This window comes from Rhincodon typus, chromosome 5 (assembly GCF_021869965.1).
Source record: "Rhincodon typus isolate 14 chromosome 5, sRhiTyp1.1, whole genome shotgun sequence".
Classification (NCBI taxonomy): Eukaryota; Metazoa; Chordata; class Chondrichthyes; order Orectolobiformes; family Rhincodontidae; genus Rhincodon; species Rhincodon typus.
Window position 1 is genome coordinate 99,278,795 of NC_063336.1, and position 25,015 is coordinate 99,303,809.

Sequence of the window (25,015 nt, forward strand, 5' to 3'; positions counted from 1 at the left end):
CGTAGCAACCTTGGGTATATCCCGTCTGGCCCAGGGGACTTATCTATCCTCATGTTTTTCAAAATTTCTAGCACATTCTCCTTCCTAACATCAACCTGCTCGAGCACCTGTTTCATGCTGTCCTCACAAACGTCAAGGTCCCTCTCGCTGATGAATACTGAAGCAAAGTATTCATTAAGGAACTCCCCTACCTCCTCTTGTTCTGCACACAAGTTCCCTCCACTATCCCTGATTGGCCCTACCCTCACTCTGGCCATCCTCTTGTTCCTCACATAAGTATAGAAAGCCTTGGGGTTTTCCTTGATCCTACCTGCCAAGGTTTTCTCATGTCCCCTTCTAGCTCTCCTAAGTCCATTCTTCAGTTCCTTCCTGGCTACCTTGTAGACCTCTAGAGCCCTGTCCGATCCTTGCTTCCTTAACCTTAAGTAAGCTTCCTACTTCCTCTTGACTAGGTGTTCCACATGTCTTGTCATCCAAGATTCCTTCACCTTACCATCCTTTCCTTGCCTCAGTGGGACAAACCAATCCAGTACTTATAGCAACTGCTCCCTAAACAACCTCCACATTCTATCGTGCATTTCCCCGAGAACATCTGATCCCAATTGGTGTTCCGTAGTTCTTACCTAATAGCATTGTATTTCCCCCTCCCCCAATTAAATACTTTCCCATATCGTCTGCTCCTATCCCTCTCCATGACTATAGTAAAGGTCAGGGAGTTGTGATCACTATTACTGAAATGCTCTCCCACCAAGAGATCTGACACCTGGCCTGGTTCGTTGCCAAGCACCGAATTCAATATGGCCTCCCCTCTAGTCGGCCTATCTACATATTGAGTCAGAAATCCTTCCTGGACGCACCTGACAAATTCTGCTCCATCCAAGCTATTTGCACTTCGGAGGTTCCAGTCTATATTAGGGAAGTTGAAGCCACCCATGACAACAACCCTATTACTTCTGCACCTTTCCAAAATCTGTCTCCCAATCTGTTCCTCAGTGTCTCTGTTGCTATTGGGGGGTCTATAGAAAACTCCCAATAAAGTGACTGCTCCTTTCCTGTTTCTGACTTCCACCTATACTGACTCAGTGGACAAACCCTCCTCCACTACTTCCCTTTCTACAGCTTCTTTGTTGCTCATAGATTGTGTGCTCCACATCTGGATTACCCTGCAGTCAGCCACTTTTATGGTTCAATGCTTGGTCAGTTAGCAGAGCAGTATGACTGCAAGTATATTTAGATTTGCCACTCAGTTGTGCATCAGTTCGAAAGCATTCAAGCTTGAAGAATACATAAAATAAAACTTCATGTTCCTAACAGAGCAGTAAAAAGGGCAAAAATTTTAAATCTTTTAATTTCTATTCCTGCTGTGAATTACTTTTAACAATGAACAGGGATTATTAAAGCATATAAACAAAAGCTTTGCAATTGCAAGCATATATTTAATACAAGTCTCAAAGACATTGCACCTCAAATTTTTACACATCACCCTATCAAAACTCTGAGTGTCACATCACATGTCAAAGCACAGTACACAACAGTAATTAATGAAATTGGAACCTATGCATTGACAACCAAATATCCAACCAACTAAATGTCAATGAATTAAACTGAAATTTTTTACTTATATTTCACTGCCCCTTACCAGTTGAATCAGACTTCATGTTACTCAGGCACATGTCCTATTTCCAAGAGATAGTACAGCCATTTTTTAAACATGCAGGGAAACCCATCTGCCAGACACACAATAGGAATTTTCATACGTATTTTCCACAATATTCCTTCCATTAAAACAAAATACCGACAATTTCCTGTTACTCCAAGAAGACCTTTTTGCAGGGTGTATAAAATTACCCCTGTAATGTAGGTTAGTAATGGAACTTGTGTGTAAACCATGTTGAAGATATATGGGAGAGAGGACCCTGAGCGGGACAGTGTCACAGAATGAATGAGAAAAAGTGTGCACATAGTAATAAACACTGCAATGAGAAATTGCATAACATCCAACCAAAGAATATAGGACACTGAACCAGGAAATAGACTGTAGGCACAAAAGAAAACATTTCATGTTGGAAAGAGGTTATATGAAGAACATTTCAGGAATCTGTGCAAGAATTTTTATTTTCCTTTATCATCAGAAAGGAATAGCAGGTCAGAGAAATAGAAAGACCTGCTAACAGAATGCTATCCTTTACTCTCGGAAGAGTTAACATAAAAGTAATAATGCTTTAGTTAAACAGAGCATTGGTGAGACCACATTTCAAATATTGCGTATTGTTTTGGTCTCCTTATTTAAGGGAAGATGTAAATGTAGTGTAGAGAGTTCAGAGGAGGTTTACCTGATTGATACCTGGAATTAATGGGTAATCTTATGAAGATACCTTGGACAGGCTGAACTTGTTTCCACTTGGAAGAAATATCAGAGATTCTTCTTTTTTCAGAGGATTGGAACTCTCTGCCTCAGAAAGCAATGAAAGTTGTCACTGAATATTTTTAAGCCAGAGTTGGATAGATTCTTGTTAAGTAGAGGAATCAAGGGTTATTGGAGATGGGTAGGAATGTAGAATTCAAAACACAAGTAGATCAACCACAAACTTCTTGAATTGCGAAGCAGGTTCGAGAGGCCTACTCAAGAACACCAAATGGTGTGCTTCTGCTCCTATTTTGTACCTGCGTACCAGTTATAAACATCCTGTGGATTACCATTAGCCAGAAATTAAACTGCAGCAGCCGCAATAACACTATCATTAAAAAAAACAGAAACTGCTGGAGAAACTCAGCTCATCTGGCAGCATTTGTGGAGAAAAAGACAAAGGTAACATTTTGAGTCCATGTCTCCTCTTTTGAACTGTTTTCAGTGACTCAGAGCATTAAGTCCTTCTCTCTCTCTACAGATGCTGCCAGACCCACTGATTTTCTCCAGTACTTATTGTTTTTTTGACAGATCTTCAGCATCATGCTTTTATTCGAGATACTAATACTGTGGCTACAAGAGCAGGTTAGGGGCTCAGAATTCTGCAGTGAGTAAGTCCAGTCTTGCCTGTCCATCATCTACAAGATACAAGTCAGGAGTGTGATGGAAGACTTGTCATGTGCCTGGATAATTGCAGCTCCAACAACACTCAAAAAGTTCCACACCATTCAGGACAGAACAGGCACCCCAAATTACTAACTTCAACAATCCACACCCTTCACCACCAATGCACAATGCAGAGCCATGAGCCATCCACAAGATGTAGTGCAGCAATTCAGCCAAGCTTTTGAACACACAACCTCTAACCCCTGGAAGAACAAGGGCTGCAATGCATGCCACCATCTGCAAGTTGCCCTCCAAGCCATGCATCATCCTAACTTGTAATTACATCTCCGCTCCTTCACTGTCACTGGGTCAAAATCCTGGAATTCTCTTCCTAACAGCACTGGAGGGTGTACCAACATCCTAAGGGCTGCAATAATTCAACAAGTTAACTCTTGCCCACCTTGTCCAGGGCAAATAGGGATGCAGAATAAATGATGACCCAGCCAGTGACATTGTATCTCATGAGCAAAAAAAAGGCATTTTATCACTCCTTTTCAAAAACCTGAGGTGGTTGTCTATTACCTGATTTCTGATTGATTTAATCAGTCATATTGATCACTTTAGCATTACAGACATTGTAATTCCAATCAAATGAACAAACCACATCAAGCAGAAACACGTTGAGCAGCGGTTTCTGAATGACAGGATTTCCACAAAAGTTGGCAGAACGATCACAACAGTACCACAGATATTTGATGTTCCCAGGAGTGTTAGTTGGTTGAAGAAGGGACTTCTGCCACTTACTCAAGAGGAAGTCTCCCTGAGAGAGCTGTCAGCCTATTCATTTGGCTGGCAGCTCTGTAGTCTCAGTAGGGGCCAGGACTTGGACTACGAGCAGTCCCCAGGATCCAGGCCGAACAAGTGTGGGTGGGGTAGATGATGGAGATCATTGACCAGGAGGGAGGAGAAGCATGGGTGCTGACCAGAGGAGGATGGAGGACTGAAAGGAGAGACTGGGTGGGGAGGAGTGTGCACACTTCAGGGCAGTGATTACCAGTGGTTACCTGATGTGGAAGAAGGAACCTTAAGAACTGAGCAGGGTCAGCTAGCTGGCTTCCTTCCTTGAAGTGATCCTGCCAGCCTCAGGATTGAAGCTTTTAAGGACAAATTAAGGGCATAGTGGGCTTTCCCCAAATAAAACTGCAAACAATTGGAGATAGACAGGCAATGGGAAGACCAGACAGGAAATGTTATGTCTCCCTCCCTAGGTTACTTGCACAGCAGCATAAAATTTTCTCAATTGTAAAGAAAGGTAATTGATGAGCTAGTCCTGTGTTTTTACTGGGAATCACTAGGAATATCCACGCTGACTTAATGCAGTCAGCTGCCTGGGACATTACTGTTAGTAACACCACTGGCTCTGACACGAAGTCTGCATGGGAGCAAGAAGTTGGGGCACAAATAAATGCAGAGAATTAAATGAGTAACAATTCTTTTTGAAGAATCTTTTGTTGCTTTCTCTCTTTCAGAGAAAGATGCAGTAATGTTCATGGGAGAAGCTAAAGAGAGTAGGCAGGAACTTGATCAAGCATTGAGCTAGAGTTATTTGAACAATGGAGCAGCAAAACACACGCAGTGCTTACATTCAGCATGAAGATTGCTACAATTGTTGCAAGCACTAATAAGGACTGCAGGTTACACTGGGAATTTAGGACCCACCTCAGCATGGATCATCAAGAGCTTACACAGCTTACCACACTGTGTTTGCTGTTAGTGTATGCAACTATCCAGCATGTAGCTTAAGAATATTACAAACAGATGAGCAATAAATTGTTGAAAAGTGCAGACGCACTGCTCAGCTGTATTTTGCATGATCTATTCTCAGGAGATCAACAGCATCAACATTTGAATATATAAATAAATCATTACAGATGCAAACCAAGCCAGAATTAACAAAAAAAAGAAGCAGCGCAATCAGACAATGCATTTAATTTTTGAAGTTGAATTGTGATTTATTCTGAATTTGTGATTTCAAATATCAGAAATTGATCACAAACATTATGGGCAATTATTTTTAAACCCTGGCCATCACCATGTTTGTGAACACAAAGCGAATGTTGTACTTAATACTGAAATCAATGTTGTACTCTCCAGAGTGGACTGTGCATTTGGACACTATTTGACTTGCTTACTGGTTGTTAAGCCACAAGAGGAATCAAACAGGCAGTGTTGGCAGTGGACCCTGACTTGGCCAGCCTTTTGCAAGTGAAGCTCATGATATCCATTACAACAAACTTATCTGAATGAAAATTTATATAACTAACAATTCGACTCACTTTGGTAAAATTTAAGAAAAACACAGCAAAATTGGCAGTCTGGTTTTTAAAAGTAGAAAGTATGCATGATCGAGGTCTTCGTTTCAGGTGTTCGCTGTGGGGAGATTACAGTCAAAAGCAATTGTTGCTGCATTGATTAAGTATTCTTCAAAAAGTACCTAGATGAGTGTCTGGTTGGGAATAGGAATTGCATGCACTTTTCATGCATTGACATAGATTGAAAGGTCAAATGCTCCACAAAATATCTTTCCACATGCTGAGGTTGTCTGCTTATTTAGAACGTTTGGTCAAGTTTTATGGAAAAAATATTTTCTCATTCTTTTTCTGAAATGAAGTAAAATTCCCTTCCCCATACCTGCCTAACCCCAAACACCCAAGTTATGAAATTAATGCTGTTCTTCACAGGTTGAGGGATACAATTTGCTTTCAGATTTTGAACTGCATGAATTGAAGTAAAATAGCTTTTCAAATGACCTGGATACAAGGCCCATCACGCCTACAGAGAACCCTTTGAATCTATGATCTTCTGATCTTTTGATATCACACTGATCCAATGTGAAATAGCAGTTCTAAGCACCTTTCTTCTTTGCCTTTTATAATATAAAGCACACAACCAACGAAGAACTTAAATCACCTTAAATTCTGTGGCATGATCAGCAGTCAGTAGTGTGAAATAACCACAGACTCTCTACTTCCAGTTAAGCTATTAATTTGCAGAAAATTCACTGAGATCATTTGCTGTCACTATCTCAGGTCTTCTGCGGTTAACAATAAAAATAGTGCTTTATCAGCTCTACTTTTCCTGATTGATTGTCACCATACACTACAGCAAAACATTCAATAGCAATACCATCCAATTCACCTTAATGGTTGGTTGGTAAGATTCGAATTTGTTAATGTCTTTAGAAAATTTAAAATAGTAAAGAACATCGCAAGCAATGGTCGAAAAGCAGTTCTACACTTCAATGATTGAAATAACTGATAATTTTGAAATTGAATCACATTGTGGGGAGAAATGCTGTATACTCGAAATGTAGCAACATCACAAATGTGTCTGTGAAGATTTTGTTTGGTTCTCATACATAGAGAAGTCAGAAACACCTTTATCAACATATTTCTAGTTGCTCTGGAAATAACAATCAGAAGAAATCTTCAAGACTATATTAACAATAGCAATACTCATAGCAACTCACGTGATTCCTTCCTGATGCAGACATTACAGAACCAAATATGAATCAGTTCAACACAAAACATTTGGGATGAACCGGCTAGTTAATAACATGAATTAAGGTACTATCTATCAGTGTCAAGGTGACATTCTGTAAAGGTTGGAAAAGTCCCAAAACAGGAAGATAAATTTACTTTGTTACATTACACTATATGGCTTGAATGAAAACATGACACAAAAAACACTGTCAGAATTCAGCACATAAATCTCTCTTACCTCAGTACTCGATCTGAACCCTGGTTGGATTTTGTTGCTTCGTTGTTATGATGCTTTTCTTGAGCTTTAGCCAGCTTCTCTGCAGCAGCAATGGGACATCCAGAGAGACTGAGGGAACAGAGTAACAATTAAACACTCTCCCATCAACGGGAATGATAGAACAAGACTAAACAGTAGGAAAGCGGAAACATATGGTTAATTGCTTCTTAATTCTAACAAATATCAGGAAACATGCAAGACAAGTGATTAGATATGCAGCACAATGGCAAGTTTACACTTTAGTTTGTATAAATACAAAAATTGCAAGTGAAAGGAACCTTGCAGATTTACTTCTAACCTTTTATCTATAACTCACCAATTTGCTTCTTGCCAAAATGCTTCATATTTTAATATAGCACAGTCTTTTCCACTGCACTATAAAGAGTTTCTTGTGGTCTTTGGTGAAGTTCTTAACTTTATGTTGTGAAATGTCAGCCTGATATTACTTTGCATGTAAATATAGTTTTCCATCATTCAAAATTTTAAAATAATGTTTATAGAAGACCACTGGTCATGGTAGAAACCAATCAATTTAGAAAGAGAGGTGAAAATGAAATGGTAAGATTTGATAAAGTATGCTTGCTCGAGTGAGCTAGTGGTGATTTTAGTTATTTGCTAAATAAATTGCTGCAGATACTATTCAGAAAGTTAATGCTCATTATGTTAATGGAAAATATAACTTGCTACTTTCCATTCCATGTCCATGCATTAAATGCTGTACTTGTTGAAATAGTTTTCAGCTGTAGGTTGGCCTGATGGATGGGCAGAGGGATGAAGGAAAAGAATATGTTGGGCCTGATAGGCTAGGCTTCAGTGGTAGAAAGGTGAGAATGATCAACATTGTGGAATTTTATTAGATTCCATATCAGCATGATCTATAAAGCATGGAATACAGTGATTCAAGAAGGCAGATCATAACCACCTTCTTAAGGGCATCGGGGGATGGACAATAAATGCTGACTCAGCCAGCGACACCTATATCCCATGAATGAATGAAAAAAGTGAACTTCTTCAGGGAAACTAATCCATTCTTATTCTATTTTTAAAACAGTCTAGGTGATTAGTTGCAAACCTTGGCAAAAATACTGGGCTTGCTTGAAATTTCTCAATTAATCTCCCTCTGGTGAAGGATGGGAATATTTATTTCCACTCAGAATAAGCAATATAGTCTGTACAGATGTTCAGACAATGTATAGAAACAGCTGATTTAAGTACTAATTTCAAGGGGGTGAAAATATAGCTCTGTTGGAAAATATTAAAAGTGACAAGTTACTACCCTGAGATTCCTAGAAATGTCCATTGTCTAACTAAAACAAACTAAACATGGCTAAGTACATGTTTGTGCTATTTAGATAAATGATTATTGACGCTCCATGTATTGGGAGGAGCAAAAAATGCCAAGAAGCTAATTTTTAAATCTAAGAATAGCGCCCACCCAGGATATTCCGACTGATATGACAGTACAGTGGAATCTTGACTTACCTTCTATGAGAATTCCTGTTGCTATTTACATGGCCTCGCCCAGTGCAGCCTGGTGTAGGACACTTAAGCACATTTTCATGCATGGCAAGAACTTGACAGAAAAAAGAGTGGAAGCTATTAGTAGAGAATGAAAAGAGAAGGACAAACAGGCAAGAAAGGGAATAAGTTCAGATCACCAACTCAATTTGATTATACATGATCACAGTAGAGGAAAGACCATATTTACATTTCCAATAAATATTTCATTTAAAATAACAGCATCAAGCTGAGACATTCAGGATGACAGTTATCTGAAGTTATATATCATCAAAGATAGTTTTCCAGATTAAGTTAGTTTGAACTGAAGCAATTTTCTTGATGCCGCACTGCAGATAATTCATAATGGAGCTATAATGCACATACAAGAAACAAAATGTAATGTTCAAATTGTTACTTGAAAAAGGTGAAGTAAAATAATTGTATAGTGAGATCAAATTAGAAGGAATTATGGTCAATATCATCATTAGTGCTACTACAAATAAGCATCTTATAGACAGGTAATGCCTTATAGCTATGTACGATTGCCTTTTTTCATACACAAGTCTTGGATAAACCCAGCTTATCAACAGGGAATATAAAAAGAAACAATGCACTTAAAGATATTCCAAACATTTCTGATGTCACTGTCATAGCAGAGTGACCCTCCCTCGCCATGTTAATTGAATGCCTCTATTGTGAACCATTAGCTCTGTTGCAGGGCAAACAAATATTTACACTACTCAGCAAAAATAAAATGAGTCCAAAAATTTTTGAATGATAGTAAGAGATTGCTGAACATTCAGTTGGCCAGACACATGGAGGATGCCTTTTTATTTGAATGATAAAGAAGATCAGATAAAATAAAGGCTCTGGTATTTATAAATGAATTTTCCTGAAACTTCCACCATTGCTTCAGCAGAAATCCCTGGAGAAACGGTATATCAGGTTCATCAAAGTTCCAGGAGATGATTAGGCAACTGAAGTGCAAATTCTATCTATTCTTTTGCATGCTTTTTTCCTCATCTCTTCTGACTTTGCTGTTGATGCCAGATACAGTTCAATGAGCATGGATGCCTTGTAGCAGCACACCCAAGTTTCAATTCCTCATTACTGAACCCAGACAGTGAATGTCATGCCAACTGTTAGTGAACACTCTAATATTCCAACTGTAATCCATCAATTCTTATGCAGATCACAAACCAATCCTAGGACCTCTTGGGTCAACTTCCAAGCTTAGGACAACGTTCATAACTAAATCATCACAAAAGCATTACCTCTCTACATTATTCATGCCTGGTGCCATAGTTCAGGACATCTGCTCTAGGCTAGAGAAGAACTTGCAGTGGCAGGAGGAGAAGCCAACAGATGTGGTCCAGTTAGGTTTTGATGAGGAGAATGTTCTTCTCTCAAAGGGTAGACAATCTGTGGAATTCTTCACCTCAGTGAACTTTCAAAGTTGGGTGAATAAGTATATTCAAGGCTGAATTACATTTGTAATCATTAAGGAATTCAAGGATTGTGGTGAAAAGGCTGGAAAGTGGAATGGAGGATCAGCCATGTTTTCACTGAATGGGTGAGCTTACGCGATGGTCTGAATGGCCTACTTCTGCTCCTATGTTTTATGGTTTTCTGATCTTATAGATATAGATAGAACTAGGAAAGAGTTTCTGATGAGAGAGAACGTGTTGTAAATGTTATAAACAATAACCTCTTTAAAAATGAACCAGCATGTAATCCAATGATAATACATAGTAGCTGATGCTCATTAGAGTATCATTTGAGGGCTCATCTTTATCCCCTTCCGTCTCCATTTTGATTGAGCCCCCACCCCCTCTTCTTATCTTTCCTTCACCTTTGATGGTTTGCGTCACATTCAATGGACCTTGCATGTAAGTTATTTAATTGGAACATGGGTGCTTAACTGGAGGTGGTTAATAGATGGAGAAAAAATACCATGGGTGATTTGTTGATTGGGAGAAAGAAATGTTCAGTTGTGTGTAACAGCACTTCTGGATATGAACAAAGGGCTCTTATTTATCCTCTTCCAAATCTATTTTGAGTTAGCCCCCTCCCCTTCTCCCTACCGCTCCTGTCCTTTGATAGTTTCAATTGCCGTTACAGGAGCTTTGCATGTGAATTACTCAATTGAAAACTACGGGTGATTTACTGTCGTCGGTCGACAGATGAAAAAAAAACATAGATGGTTCGGTGATGGGGAGAAAATGATGAAGAAAGCAAAACGTTCAGTTTTGTGTAAAAGCACTTCTGGATTTAAAAAAGGTTTATATTTACCCCATACAACTCCATTTAAATTTATTTCCCTCCCTCATTCCCCCGTCTCGTATTTTTGTTATTGTTGCAGTGCTCCTGATGCATAATGCTTGTTAATTGTTCTTTTAATTTGAAACATAGGTAATTTGATTGTTGTAAGAGGTCCGGAGGCATGTAATAGCACCTCAGAACAGAAAAAAATGTATTTAGTGGTGACTGGATAGCGATACAGACACAATAGCCTTCCTCTGTACTGTAATAATTCAGATTTCTGGCTGGTTTTCCCAAAAAGGGGGTTGGTTTAGACTGGGAGAGAACAGACTGGAGCTTGTACTTATCTATCAAATGCAAATTGTGGAACATAGACTGCTGCTTCCTGCTTCAGTAAATAGGTGACTAGTAATGTTACATGAATAGTTATGACTAAATTTTAAAAAAGCAGAACTTCAAGAGTCATAATCTCTGCATTGTTACCTGAGCCACAAGCAAAAAAAAAAAATTGGAGAGATGAATGCATGGCACAAAGATTGGTGAGCGTCATCAAGTAATTGAAATGTACAGCAGGGGAAGACCCTTCAGTCCAACTCATCCATGCCAACCAGATATCCTAAATTAATCTAGTCCCAGTTGCCAGCATTTGGCCCATATCCCTCTAAACCCTTCCCATTCATATACCCATCCAGATGCCTTTTAAATATTGTAATTGTACCAGCCTCAACCCCTGACTCTGTTCGTTCATTCCATACATGCACCACCCTCTGCGTGAAAAAGTTGCCCTTCAAGCCCCTTTTAAATTGTTCCCCTCTCACCTTAAACCTATGCTCTCTAGCTTTGGACTCACCTACCCTGGGGAAAAGATCTTAGCAATTCACCCAATCCATGCCCCTCATGATGTTATAAAGCTCTATAAGGTCACCCCTCAGCCTCCATGGAAAATTACCCCACCTATTTAAACCTCCAACCTTGGCAACATCCTTGTAAATCTTTTCTATACCCTTTCAAGTTTCACAACTTCTTTCCAATAGCAGGGAGACCAGAACTGCGCACAGTATTCCAATAGTGGCCTAACCAATGTCTTGTACTGCCACAATATGACCTCCTTATTCCTATACTCAATGACCAGTAAAGGCAAGCATACCAAACACCTTCTGTGGGTGAAAGGGGGCACTGGGACAAGCATTGAGGAAGATGTATCATTTGGAGGTTATCATCTATATCATGTGAGATTAGTATTCTGGTTAGTCATAGAACTGGGGTGGTGGAGGTGATGCCAAACTAAATAGTGGGAGCAAGGGATTGCATTGGTAAAATGTGGTAAATCAAAGAATTGAGAAAAGGCAAGAGAGAAAGGTATTAGCATGGAAAATGATCACCAGACTATGACAAGAAGGATTAGAGAGTACAAATCTGATACTGAATCAACAAATAAAGCTAAAGGTTATATAAATAATCAAGGGCTCTGTATCTGAACTCATACAGCATTTGAAACAAAACAGATGAACTGATGGCAAAACTTGAAATACATCACCATGATCTGATAGCCACTACCATTTCTTAGACTTGATTCCAAGATAACAGATGGGGACCTCAGCATTGAAGGGCACATGATATTTCAGAAGTACAGGATGTACTGGTGTAGGTGTAGGTGTGCCTTGGGTAGTAATAACTGTGTCAGCACAATAAAAAGGGATACCCTGAGTTCAGTGAACCAGGATGCAGAAACATTTTGGATAGAAGTGAAAAATGATGAAAACAAAAAGACTATGTGGGAGGGGAGGACAAATCCCTAACAGCAAGGTCATGGTAGGATGTAAGGTAAAGGAAGAAATAAAAGTAACTTGTCAGAAATGGACAGCAATAATTATGGGAGAGTTTAACCTTAGTATGGACTAGAAAAATCAGATGAACAAAGATAGCTTAGATGAGAGAAAACTTATTAGTTTAGAAAATAGTGAATGTAACTCCTTTATTCAAAACGTTGCAGAACTGAAAGCTGGAAATTAGAGGCTGGTTAACTTAACATCTCATATGGTAGATGTTAGGAGCTATTATTAAAGACTTTAAAACAAGGCGTAAGTTACAACTAGATATAACACAGTGTGGAGCTGGAGGAACACAGCAGGCCAGGCAGCACCACAGGAACAGGGAAGTTGATGTTCAACTTTTCTGCTCTTCTGATTCTGCTTGGCCTGCTATGTTCCCCCAACTCCACACTGTGTTATCTCTGACTCCAGCATCTGCAGTTCTTGCTATCTCTGCATAAGTTACAAGTGCCGAGGATAAAGGGGAACTGATAGAATAACTGAACTTAGATTTCCAGAGGCATATGGAAGGTGTCATATGATAGAAACATAGAACGTAGGCCATTTCGCTTTTTGAACCTACTGTGTCATTGTGAATGATCATCCGACACAATATCCTGTTCCTATTTTCTCTCCATACTCTATGATCACTTTAGCCCTAAGAACTATGTCTAACTCTACCTTGAAACACTCAAAGTTTTGACCTCAACAGCTTTCTGTGGCAGAAGTAATCAAAGGTAATTGCAGAAAATAGAACTTCACTGTAGAGGAGTAACATACTGACATAGCTAGAAAATTGACTGGCTAACAGGAATCAGAGAGTAAGTATGGCAAATTGTGGTGTGCAGTGTACCATAGGGATCAGGCTTTAACATTTTACAATTTGTAACATGGATGAAGGAACCAAAAGTATGTTTGCTAAATTTGTGGATGATGTAGAGGTAGGAAGAAAAATATGTTGTGAAGAGGAAATAAGGAAACAAAGAGGGACATTTTTTATTCATTCGTGGGATATGGGCATCACTCCCTGGGTCAGAATTTATTGCCCATCCCTGGTTGCCCTTGAGAAGATGGTAGTGCACTACATACTTGAAATATTAGAACTCATTAAATTAACCAAATAAAAAACTTACAGAATTCAGTAAACGACTGATAATTTTATCCAAAAGGTTTTATTTTGTTGCCAATGTATTAGCCACTCTTTTCAATATTAATTTAAAGATCCCCAAATGCAATTCGAGACACAGACCCTTCTTATGATTTACAAGAGCTGGTGGCTAACTGAAATATTATCATCAATCAATGAAAATACTACATTACTTTAAAAGAATAAGAATAATTTATCTATAATAACTGGAATTGGAACATTGTTTTGAGAGCAGTTAAGGGCATAGGTTTCCTCTAATGGCGCAAAATATGATGCATGGTTAATCAGCTAGAAGGCAGGGTTTGCGAATCCTTTCTTGGGATATCAAGTTGATGATTTTACACAGACTTGACTAGCAATGGAAGTTTACTGTGTGAGTAAGTCCAAACAAAACACACAATTAAATATAGGTGCATTGCAAATCATAAAGGGCTGCAGTTATTAAAGTTATTAATGCCCAGCTATTGGGTAATGCCATCTATAATATATTTGAATTGTATTAAAAATTGATGTGCAAAATAATCCAAAGCGTGAATTTCCTTCCTGAGATGGTTTCTGAGCCAGCCAGTTCTAATTGGCTACATCGTGGTATCCAACTGACTCATCTCAAATACTCATAAAACCGATCAATCAAAATCATTTGAATGTTGGTATTCACTGATGCTGATCTGTGACAGAAAGCAGCACCGAAACATGTCTTGTGATTTAGGTGCAAAGAAGACATCTTTAATGTGGTGTCATATTTAGGATTAAAATGTCCCCTGCTGATATAGAAAAATAACTTCCCTTTCTCCTCACATTGGTTATCACTGAAATTACCACTGAAAGGAATTTTTTGCCTGGCTTAGTTTTAAACTTACGGTCCACCCTCATCTGATGTCACCTCTTTGGGTCTCCATTATATTTACAAAATAAATGAATGGACAACCACAGCTATCCATATAAAGCAGGATAAATTCAATCAGCCATATTAGCCGACTCTTGATTTCGGCAAAACAATGGAAAGTGTCAATGAAAGCATTATCTGGTATTTAATCAGTAGTAACCACCTTACAGATGCATAGTGTAGGCTTTGCTATGGGCACTTAGCACCTCACTGCAACCTTCGTCCCAATGTGAAAATAAGGAGAGAATGACTGTCCTTGACATCAAGGCATCATATGATCAAGCCTGATATAATGGAACACAAGATCAAATGGGGACAATGGGAATTAGGAAGAAACCTCTGCACTGGTTGGAGTCCTAGCACAATGGAAGATGGTTATGGTGTTGATAGCCAATCATTTCAGTCCAAAGCCACTTACCATAGATCATAGAATCCCTAACAGCGTACAAACAGGCCCTTCAGCCCAACAAGTCCACACCGACCCTCAGAGCATCCCCCTATAACCCACCTAATCTACACAGCTGAACACTACGGGCAATTTAGCACAGCCAGTCCACCTAGCCTGCACATCTTTCGACTGTGGAAGGAAACCAGAGCACCTGGAGGAAACCCACGCAGACACGAGGAGAATGTGCAAACTCCACACAGACAGTCGCCGAGGAGTTGAATTGAACCCAGGTCCCTGGCACTGTGCGGCAACAGTGCTAACCACTGAGCCACCGTGCAGAGCCACTTCTGTAGGAATTTCTGAGGGGAGCATCATGAGACCATCTTCTTGACCTCCATCAGCATGAGTTCAGAAGTAGGGTTACTTGTTCATGATTGGACAATGTTTAGTAGCCTTTGCATCTCCTCAGACACTGAAGTAGACTGTGTCTGTATGTATGCAGCAAAATCTGAATGAGATTCAGGCTTGGGTTGATAGTGGCAAGTAACAGTCATGCCACAGAAACAGCAGGCAATGATTAGCTCAGTTCCTGACATCCCAAAGCCACCTACCATCTCTAAGGCACTAACCAGGGACAATGGCATACCTTCTGTTTGCCTGGAGGGATGTAGCATCAAAAGACTTGACAGAATCCAGAACAAAGCAGCCTATTTGAATGGTATCTCACTTGCTACCTTAAACATTCACTGTGTCCACCACAAACGCACACTATGTACCATCTGCCAGATGCACTGTAATATCTTGCAAAGGCTCCTACAAAAGCATTTTCCACATTCGCAACCACTACCAGAGAGAAGAACAAGGACAGTAGATGGATGGTAACACCACCATCTCCAAGTTCCATATACCATCCTGACTTGGAACTGTATTGCCATTCCTTCAATATAACTTAGTCAAAGTCCTGGGACTTCCTTCCTCACAGCACAATGGTTGTACCTACACCATATGCACTGTGGGGGTTCAAGGAGGTGGCTCACTGCTACCTTCTTAAAGGCAGTTATTGATGGACAATAATTGTTGATCTTGTCAGTGACGCTCACACCCGTGAATGAGCACATAAACAAGGTAGAAAACGAGATTGGAGATAGTAGGAACTGCAGATGCTGGAGAATCCGAGACAACAAGGTGCAGGGCTGGATGAACACAGCAGGCCAAGCAGCATCATAGGAGCAGAGAGGCTGACGTTTTGGGCCTAGACCCTTCATCAGAAAAGGGGGAGGGGAAGGGGGTTTTGAAATAAATAGGGAGAGAGTGGGAGGCGGATAGAAGAGGGATAGAGGAGAGGATAGGTGGAGAGGAAACAAACAGGTCGAAGAGGCGGGGATGGGGCCAGGAAAGGTGAGTGTAGGTAGGGAGTTAGGAAGGGGATAGGTCAGTCCAGGGAGGACGGACAGGTCAAGGGGGCGGGATGAGGTTGGTCGGTAGGAGATGGAGGTGCGGCTTGAGGTGGGAGGAGGGGATAGGTGGGAGGAAGAACAGGTTAGGGAGGCAGGGACGAGTTGGACTGGTTTTGGGATGCGGTGGGGGGAGGGGAGATTTTGAAGCTTGTGAAATCCACATTGATACCATTGGGCTGCAGGGTTCCCAAGCGGAATATGAGTTGCTGTTCCTGCAACCTTCGGGTGGCATCGTTGTGGCACTGCAGGAGGCCCAGGATGGACATGTCGTCTGAGGATTGGGAGGGGGAGTTGAAAACGAGATTGCTGCTTACTACAAGTCTCAAAGTGCAGCATATGAAAAATGTTCCTGATCTCTTGCTTATAGAGTTCCATTCCCATTGCATGAGCTTCAGAAGTGGAGAAAGTGGCTCACAATTGAAGTCAAAGGACTATTTGAAGTTTTGAGGAGGGTCACTGGACCCGAAACGTTAACTCTGATTTCTCTCCACAGATGCTGCTAGACCTGCTAAGCTTTTCCAGCAATTTCTGTTTTTTTGTTTCTGATTTACAACATCTGCAGTTCTTTTGTTTTTTATTTACTACCTGAAGTTTTCCTGGATTTGACATGTGCATTACCGTCAGAAGATCTCCTACATCACCAGGTGACATTTAACGCTGATAGATTCAGGAAAAAAACAGACACGGTAACAGTACCATCATAGTTCAATAATAACCAGAGCAGACATTGGAAACGTTATTTAAAAGCAGAGAATGCTTGTTGCTTCCTAGTGCAATATCCAAAACTGGAATAAGCAAAGGATGAAGATGAATGCTCAGAGAAGCTGAATGAACATGTCCAGAATTTTAGCATTAGGACAAGAAATAGACAGATTATTGGTTTTCGTCAGGAAATTAAGGGGATATAGGCAACAAATGGACAAATGAAGTTGAAGTCGAAGATTAATCACAATCATAGTTCATAATATTGAATGTGTGGGCAGACTTAAGGGGCCATTTGGTTTACTCCTGCACCTATTTCTTCTGTGTTTGTGTTATGGTTTCCACTCAGTCTACCGTAAAGAAGGTATTACTTCTGTAATTCTCTTTAGTGGTATGTGGCTGACCAAATAAAATAGGTGAATAGTAGTGACCAGCCAAAGAGAAATGTCATTTCAGTCACCATCGCTCTGGAAGGTGTGAATTATCTATGCGCTCTCTCGTTAGGCTACAATAGGTAGCAGGTTCTTTGAAGCTGAGTGTATTGCTGCAGTGGGGGTCTGATGAACATTGTAGTGTCCTGTATGTCCTTATGCATAATTAAATTTCCAGTTTCTTGGTGATTTGAATTGTCTCCAACACTATATGTTACCGAATCTCAGAAAAGTGTTTATTTGGTTGACTGGCCAAGGTTAAAGTAATTATTGACCCTGGAATCTTCCATTAACGTTTTAAGCTAAGTCATTTGTACCTATAGATGGGTAACAAAGCTCGACATAACTTACATTATTAGTGCTGTATTCAATGAAATATCCAATGAATAATGATTACAGAAAAATATCCAATGTAATGTCCAATGACTAATGATTACAGATGCAAACAAATCAGTAAAATATTTTGCTAAAAATGTAAGTAATAGTATAAGGTTTAATAAGTACTAGTCACCTTGTCAAAATGCTTCTTGAGGAGTCAGAGATTTAAGTTAAGCAAGCATTTAGTAAGGCAGTTATTATCTCAGGGATTTGATATCTGTTATGGCAAAAAATACTCTACATTTAGGTTGCGGTGATCCATGCAGGGTAAGAAATGGTCTTTGTGTGAGATCCAGTCAGACTTTACAAAGTCTGTCTATCACATAGATGCACGTCAGGCGCAAAGGAAATCTTCACCACAGAGAAGAATATTTCATGAATTTTATTCAGTGCATTTTCTGCATATATTCCTCTATCATAAGGTCAAAAATCGGGGTTGTTCATTGATGATTTCATAGTGGTCAGAACATTTATAAGCTTTCAAATGTTGAAGCTAGCTCTATCAATTTACAGCAAGACCTGATCATGGTTCAGGCATGAGGTGGTCAATGACAATGACAAGGTCAGATGCATGGAATTCTGCAGTGAATAACTCACTACCTGATCCCCACCTACAAAGGTATTCACTACCTACAAGGTACAAGTTGGGAGTGTGATTTTTTACTATTCATTCACGCAATGCTGGTATCACTAGCTAGGCCAGCATTTATTGCCCAGCCATAATTGCCCAGAAGGGAGTTAAGAGTCAACCATATTGCTATGGGTCTGGAGTCACATGGATGCCAGACCAGGTAAGAGCAGCAGTACCTGAGGGACACAATGAAATATTTTCCACTTGCCTAGATGAATGCTGCAACATCCACCCTCCACCTTAAACATTCACTCCATTCATCCCAATGCACAATGGTAACATTGTCCACCATACACAAGGTGTACTGCATCAATGAACCAAATCATTTTTGAGAACACCTTCAAAACCTGTGAGCTCTAACACCTAGAAGAACACGCAAGAACATAAGAACTTCAGAATTAGGAGAAGGAGTAGGCAATTCAGCCCCCCAAGACTGCTCTGCCGTTTAATATGATCCTGGTTGATCCAATCTCAGTTTCAACGCCATTTTCCTGCCCACTCTCCATAATCCTTTAACCCTTTACTAATTAAAGATCTGTCTATCTCTTCCTTACATTTACTCAATGTTCCAGCATCCACCACTATATGGGGCATTGAATTCCACAGATTCACAACTCTTTCAGAGAAGTAATTTCTCCTCATCTCTGTCACCCCTTCTCCTAAAGCTCTGACATTTTGTTCCAGATTGCCCCACATGAGGAAACATCCTTTCTATGTCTACTTTGTCAATCCCCTTTAAGAATCTTATATACCTCAATTAGATCTCCTCTCATTCATCTAAACTTCAGAGAGTATATGCCCAAACTGTTCAAGTTCTTCATAAGAAAAGCCCCTCATCTCTGGAATAAATCTATAGAACCTGCTTTAAACTATCACTAATACTACATCCTTCCTCAAGTAAGGTATTGGACCAAAATTGTATGCAATACTCCAGATAGTCTCACTAATACCTTGTAAAGTTGCAGCAACACTTCCCTACTTTTATACCCTATTCCTTTAGCAAAATCCCATTTGAGTTCCTTGTTAGCTACTGTACCTGAATGTTAGTTTTCCATGTTCCATATGCAAGGACACCCAGCTTTCTCTGCACCTAGGCTCTCTGAAGTTTCTTTCCATTGAGGTAATAAGTTGCCTTTCTACTCCTTTGACCAAAATGGATAACTCACACTTATCCACATTAAACCTCATCTGCCAAATTTGGCCCATTCGCCTAACCTATTCATACAATGAGTAAATTTCTTATTTCTTCATTGCAACTTACTTTCCCATCCATTGTAGTGTTTTCTGCAAATTTGGCCCACATACAAGTCATTAATATTGTTTGTAAATAGTTGGGACCCGAGGACCGAATCCTGTGGCACCCCAAGAGTTACATCTTGCCAATCAGAAAAAGAAAGCAAATGCATGGGAATTCCATCACTTGGCAATTTCCAAGCCATAAGCCATACTGACTTGGAACTACATCACCTTTCCTTCACTGTTGCTGGGTCAAAATCCCTCCCCAACAGCATTGTGGGTGTATGTGTGTTCCCAAGGACTGCTGTGGTTCGAGAAAGCAGCTCACTCCCTCCCTCTCAAGAGCAATTAAGAATGAAAAACAAATGCTGGCTTTTGCAACAATGCTCAGGACCCAAGACAATATTTAAAAATTATTTTATTAAAACAACATAGTTACAAAGAAAGACAATCACCTTAAACATCTGGGTTTATTTCTGTTGATTTTTAAAATGCCTTGGTCCTGACAGTAAGAAGACAAGTATGAGTGGCATAAGATGTGGGAAGAGTGTTTGCAATTTCGCAAACAATCGAGAGGAATGTGTTTCCTTCAGCTCCTGCTGAGTTTAAAGGGAACATCCACTTACCATTTTTGATTTCAGTTTCCCTTGGCAGCCAGTCAGATTGGCAGGCTGGCTATTTGACAGGCAAGCCTTCATCATCGGCCTCAAGAAGAGAGGGAAAGCAAGAGAGAGATTGGGAGATGGGGAAAGACTTTGATTGACAGGGTAGTGGAGGGGCAGTGTAATCACTCTGAGATCTGGAGATACATCAATTAGCGTGCAATGGGAAGTTCCAATATCAGGGGCAAGTGTAAAATTGGAAAAGATTTGGTGGGGACAGGAAGGGAAAGGAATAGCGAAGTGTAAAGATCATGAGAGTCAGAGAGATTAGGGAAGAGTTTGCATAGGCACAGTTGAGGATGGGAGTGGGTAGGATAAGACTACAGGCCTTGGAGGTGGGCAAATATAATTGGGGGGCAATTTAATAACTGGAAAGTGAAGAGATTTCCTGGGTAAAAGCTCACTTGTTCTGTCTAGCTCACAAGTAGGGGATGTAAAGCAGCTGCCTCTTCCATATAGCAGTCCTCACCTCACTTTAGCTGCCAGATTAACACTGAAACAAAGAGAAAATTCTTGAGCACAAAGCCTCATTAAAATACTTTAACGAGCAAACCACCTCCTGGGACAACAAGGTGCAGGGCTGGATGAACACAGCAGGCCAAGCAGCATCATAGGAGCAGAAAGGCTGACGTTTCGGGCCTAGACCCTTCATCAGAAGGGTCCCACCTCCTGGGAGCCGGCTGGATATCAAGCTCCACTTCCAGTAAAACCAGAGGTGTAGGACGAGGTTTTGAGACATTTTACATTTTTATTTCCCAGCCAGCACAAACCTATCCTTTTCTGGGGCTTTAAAGACCCCCTATGGATTGAGCAAATCTCAGCACTGAAGACACCATTAGATGAAATACCTCAAAGGAAAGACTGGAGTTAATTCCATCTGTTGACTTAAATACTTAAGAACTGATGCAAATCTCAACAAAGTGTGAGGTAATGTGCTAATAGCTGTTCTCCAGGGTCAGCTGTTGGCATAATTATTAGCCACTTTAGATAGAGATTAGGGCCAGTGCATTAACAGACACTAATGACAGGAGTAACAAAAAACATGTTGATGAATTTCATTAGATTCAAAGACATATGGATAATAAAGGAAAGTGGCAGAAAATTGGAGCAAAAATTGATATAGCCATTGGGAAAGCTCTGGAAGGTAATTTGTTCCTTTGCTAAGGCTGAATGAAGAGAGAAAGAGAAAGGAAATGACAGGCTAGCCTCGAGGACAAGGAAGCACCAAGTGATAGGTGCAATTCTGCTGTTAAGAGATTGTGGGGAGTTCATGGCATGGTGACAATATCACTGGACTATTAATCCACAGCCCAAAGCTATTGTTCTCCTGCTCTGCTGAACAGAATCATATGAAGACAAATTCTACAAGTGAATGTGTATGGAATGTGAGCAGAGCTGGCTGGCCGACAATTATTGCCCATCTCTCAATGCCGTTCAGCACATTGCTATGAACTGCCTTCCTGGCGTGTAGGGACAGCCACTTTGATGTTAAGAAGGAAATTCCAGGATTTTAACACATCGAAGAAATGGTGATATATTCCTTAGTTTGGATGATGTGTGCTTGGAGTGGAACTTGTATCTGCTGCCCTTATCCTTCTACATAATAGAGATTGATGGTTTGGAAGGAGTCTCAGTGAATTTCTGCAGTGTAGCTTGTTGATGGCACACACTACTGCTACTGTGCGTTGGTAGTGGAGAGAGAAAATGTTGAAAGTGGTGGCGACATGCTAATCAAACAGGCTGCTTTTTCCTGGATGGTGTCAAGTGTTGGATCTGCATTCAACCAGGCAACTAGTATGTATACCAGTATTGTCCTGACTTATGCCTTGTAAATGGTGGACAGGCTTTGAGGAGTTAGGAAGTGAGTTATTCATTGCAGAATTCCCAGCCTCTGACATGCTCTTGGTAGCTAGTCTTAACATGGTTGAGTTCTGAAGAAGCATCACTGGACTCAAAATATTTACTCTGCTTTCTCTCCACTGATGATGCCAGACCTGCTGAGTTTCTCCAAAAATTTCTGTTTTTGTTCTTAATATGGCTGGTTCAGATGAGTTTCTGATCAATGGTAACCCATTGATAATGGGAGATTCAGTTATGGCAATGCCATTGAGTGTCAAGGATAGATTCTGTATAGTTGGAGATGGTCATTGCCTGGCAATTGCATGGTACAAATGTTACTTACCTCTTATCAACCTAAGCCAGGATATTGTCCATGTCTTGATGTAAAATGCACACAATTTGCTTTAATATGTGAAGAGTCACGAATGGTGTTAAACATCATGCAACCATCAGCGTATGTTCATCAGGGTGGCAGGGTGGCACGGTGGCTCAGTGGTTACCACTGCTACCTCACAGCACCAGCAACCTGAGTTCAATTCCACCCTCAGGTGATTGTCTGTGTGGAGTTTGCACATTCTCACCATGTCTGCAGGGGTTTCTGCCAGGTGCTCTGGTTTCCTCCCCCAGTCCAACAATGTGCAGGCTAAGCAGATTGGCCATGCTAAATTGCCCATAGTTTTCAGGGATGTGTAGATTAGGTCAGTTATAGGCAGATGGGTCTGGATGGGATGCTCTGAGAGTTGGCGTGGACTTGTTGGGCCAAAGGGCCTGTTTGCACACTGTAGGGATTCTATGACCATATTCACTTTTGACATTATTATGGAGGGAAGGTATCGACAAATCAGCTGAAGGTTAGGCCTAAAACTCTACCCTGGGGAACTCATGCAGAGATTGGCATCCAATGGCCACAATTATTTTCTTTTATGTTAAGTGTGACTAACGAAAGGTGAGGTTCCCCCTTCTTCTCATCAACTGTAATGTTATTAAGGTTCCTTCATTGCACACCCGGTCAACTCTGATGTCAAAAGCAGCCACTCTCATTTCACCTCTGGAGTTCAGCTCTTTTGTCCATACTTAAACCAAGGTTGTAAAGAAGTCAGGAGCTGAGTGGTTGTGGTAAAGTAAATAATACTTGGTAGCAATGTTGATGACCTCTTCCATCAGTTTGCTGATGGTCAGGAATAGACTGATAGGGCGGTAATTGGCCAGATTAAATTTGTCTGCCTTGTGAAATATCTAGACAATTTTCTATATTGCTGGGTGGGTACTACTGGGGCAGCTGACGTGGAGTAGCTTGGTTAAAGTGCACAGCTAATTTTGGGACACAGTCTTTATTACTATTCTTAGAATGTTGTCAGGGCCTGTAGCCAGTGCACCACGCAGTATCTTTAGCCATTCCATGACATCATGTGAAGTGAATTAAATTTGTTGAAGATTTGCATCTGGAGGGTCTCAGGAAGGGGCCAAAATGAATCTTCTGCTCAGTACTTTATTGAGGGTGGAGATACATGTGGAACTTCCTCCTGTGGGTTGTTTAGTTGTCTACCACCGTTTATGATAGGACTGAAAAGCTTATATTTAATCCATTGGTTGTGAGATTGCTTCAGACTGTCTATTGAATGTTACTTATTCTGCTTGTCTTGCAAAAAGTCCTGTGTTATAGCTTTAATTTGATCTCTCTTTTTTATTAACTATGCCTAATGCTGTTCCTGGCATGCCCTCCTACATTACGAATTAAACGATGGTTGCTCCTTTGGCTTGATAGTAACGTGGGGGTGGGGAGGAATATGATGGCTCATGATGTTACAGATTGCTGATTGTGCACAGTGTCTCATGGATTCTCAGTCTGAGCTACTAGATTGTTTCAAAGTCTATCCCAGTGAGTACTGTGGTGGTGCCACGTAACTCAATGGAGGGTATTCTCAATGCGAAGATGGAACTTCATCTCCATAAAGAATGTGTGGTGGTCACTCCTGCCAATACCGTCACAGACAGATGCATCTGTGACAGGTAAATTAGTAAGGTCGAGATCAAGTATGTTTTTCCCTTCTGTTGATTCCCTAAGCACCTGCCACAGAACCAAATACTCCATCCTTCAGGACTTGACCAGCTCAGTCACTGATGGTGCGACAGAGCAACTTTAGGTCACTGATTTTGAAGTGTCCCACACAAAATATTTTATATGCCACTGCCATCCTCAGTACATTTTCCAATTATTGGTCAGCAAGGAGGAGAACTGATTCGTCAGCTGAGGGGGTAGGTAAGGGGGGTAGTAATCAGCAGGAAGTTCCCTTGTTCAGGTTTGACCTGATCTCATGCGAGTTCACGGGGTCCAGATTTGTTAGTGATGTCTCCCAGAGCAATTTTCTCTTGATTGTGATTGTCCTGCCAGTGGGACAGGGATAGTGATGGCAATGGTGGTTTTTGGGGCATCATGTGCAAGCTATGGTTCCATGAATTTAATGCTTGACAATTCTACAGCACATCTCTCCCAACTTTGTCACGAGCCTTAGGTGTTAGTAAGGAGGACTGCGTAGGGTAGACAGGGCTGTTTGTGCTGCTTTCATTTCCAGAGCCTTGGTTGATGTCAGGTAGTCCATCCAGTTTAATTTCTTCTAGTAGACTCTGTAGCAGTTTGACACACATGAGTGGCTTGTTGGCTCATTTCAGAGGGCATTTAAGAATCAGTCACAAGGATCTAGAGTCACAGTTAAGTGAGAAGTCCTTCTTTAAGGCCATTAGTGTACCAGATAGGATTTGATGACAATCAACAATAATTTCATGGCCACTATATTAAATCCCAGATTTATGACTTGATTTTAAATCCCACCAGGTGTCATGGTGTATTTAACC

At 40.6% G+C, this 25,015-nt stretch overlaps 1 protein-coding gene across 1 annotated transcript in view; it reads right to left on the reverse strand.

Annotated features, from left to right (window-relative positions):
• LOC109934633 (myelin transcription factor 1-like protein) overlaps window positions 1–25,015 on the reverse strand; it is a 264,033-nt gene that overhangs the window by 162,382 nt on the left and 76,636 nt on the right. Inside the window, exons 8-9 of the mRNA XM_048596974.1 lie at window positions 8,315–8,405; window positions 6,794–6,901 (exon numbers count right to left, since the gene is read on the reverse strand). Coding sequence (XP_048452931.1) covers window positions 6,794–6,901; window positions 8,315–8,405 — 199 coding nt within the window. The remainder of the gene's footprint in view (window positions 1–6,793; window positions 6,902–8,314; window positions 8,406–25,015) is intronic.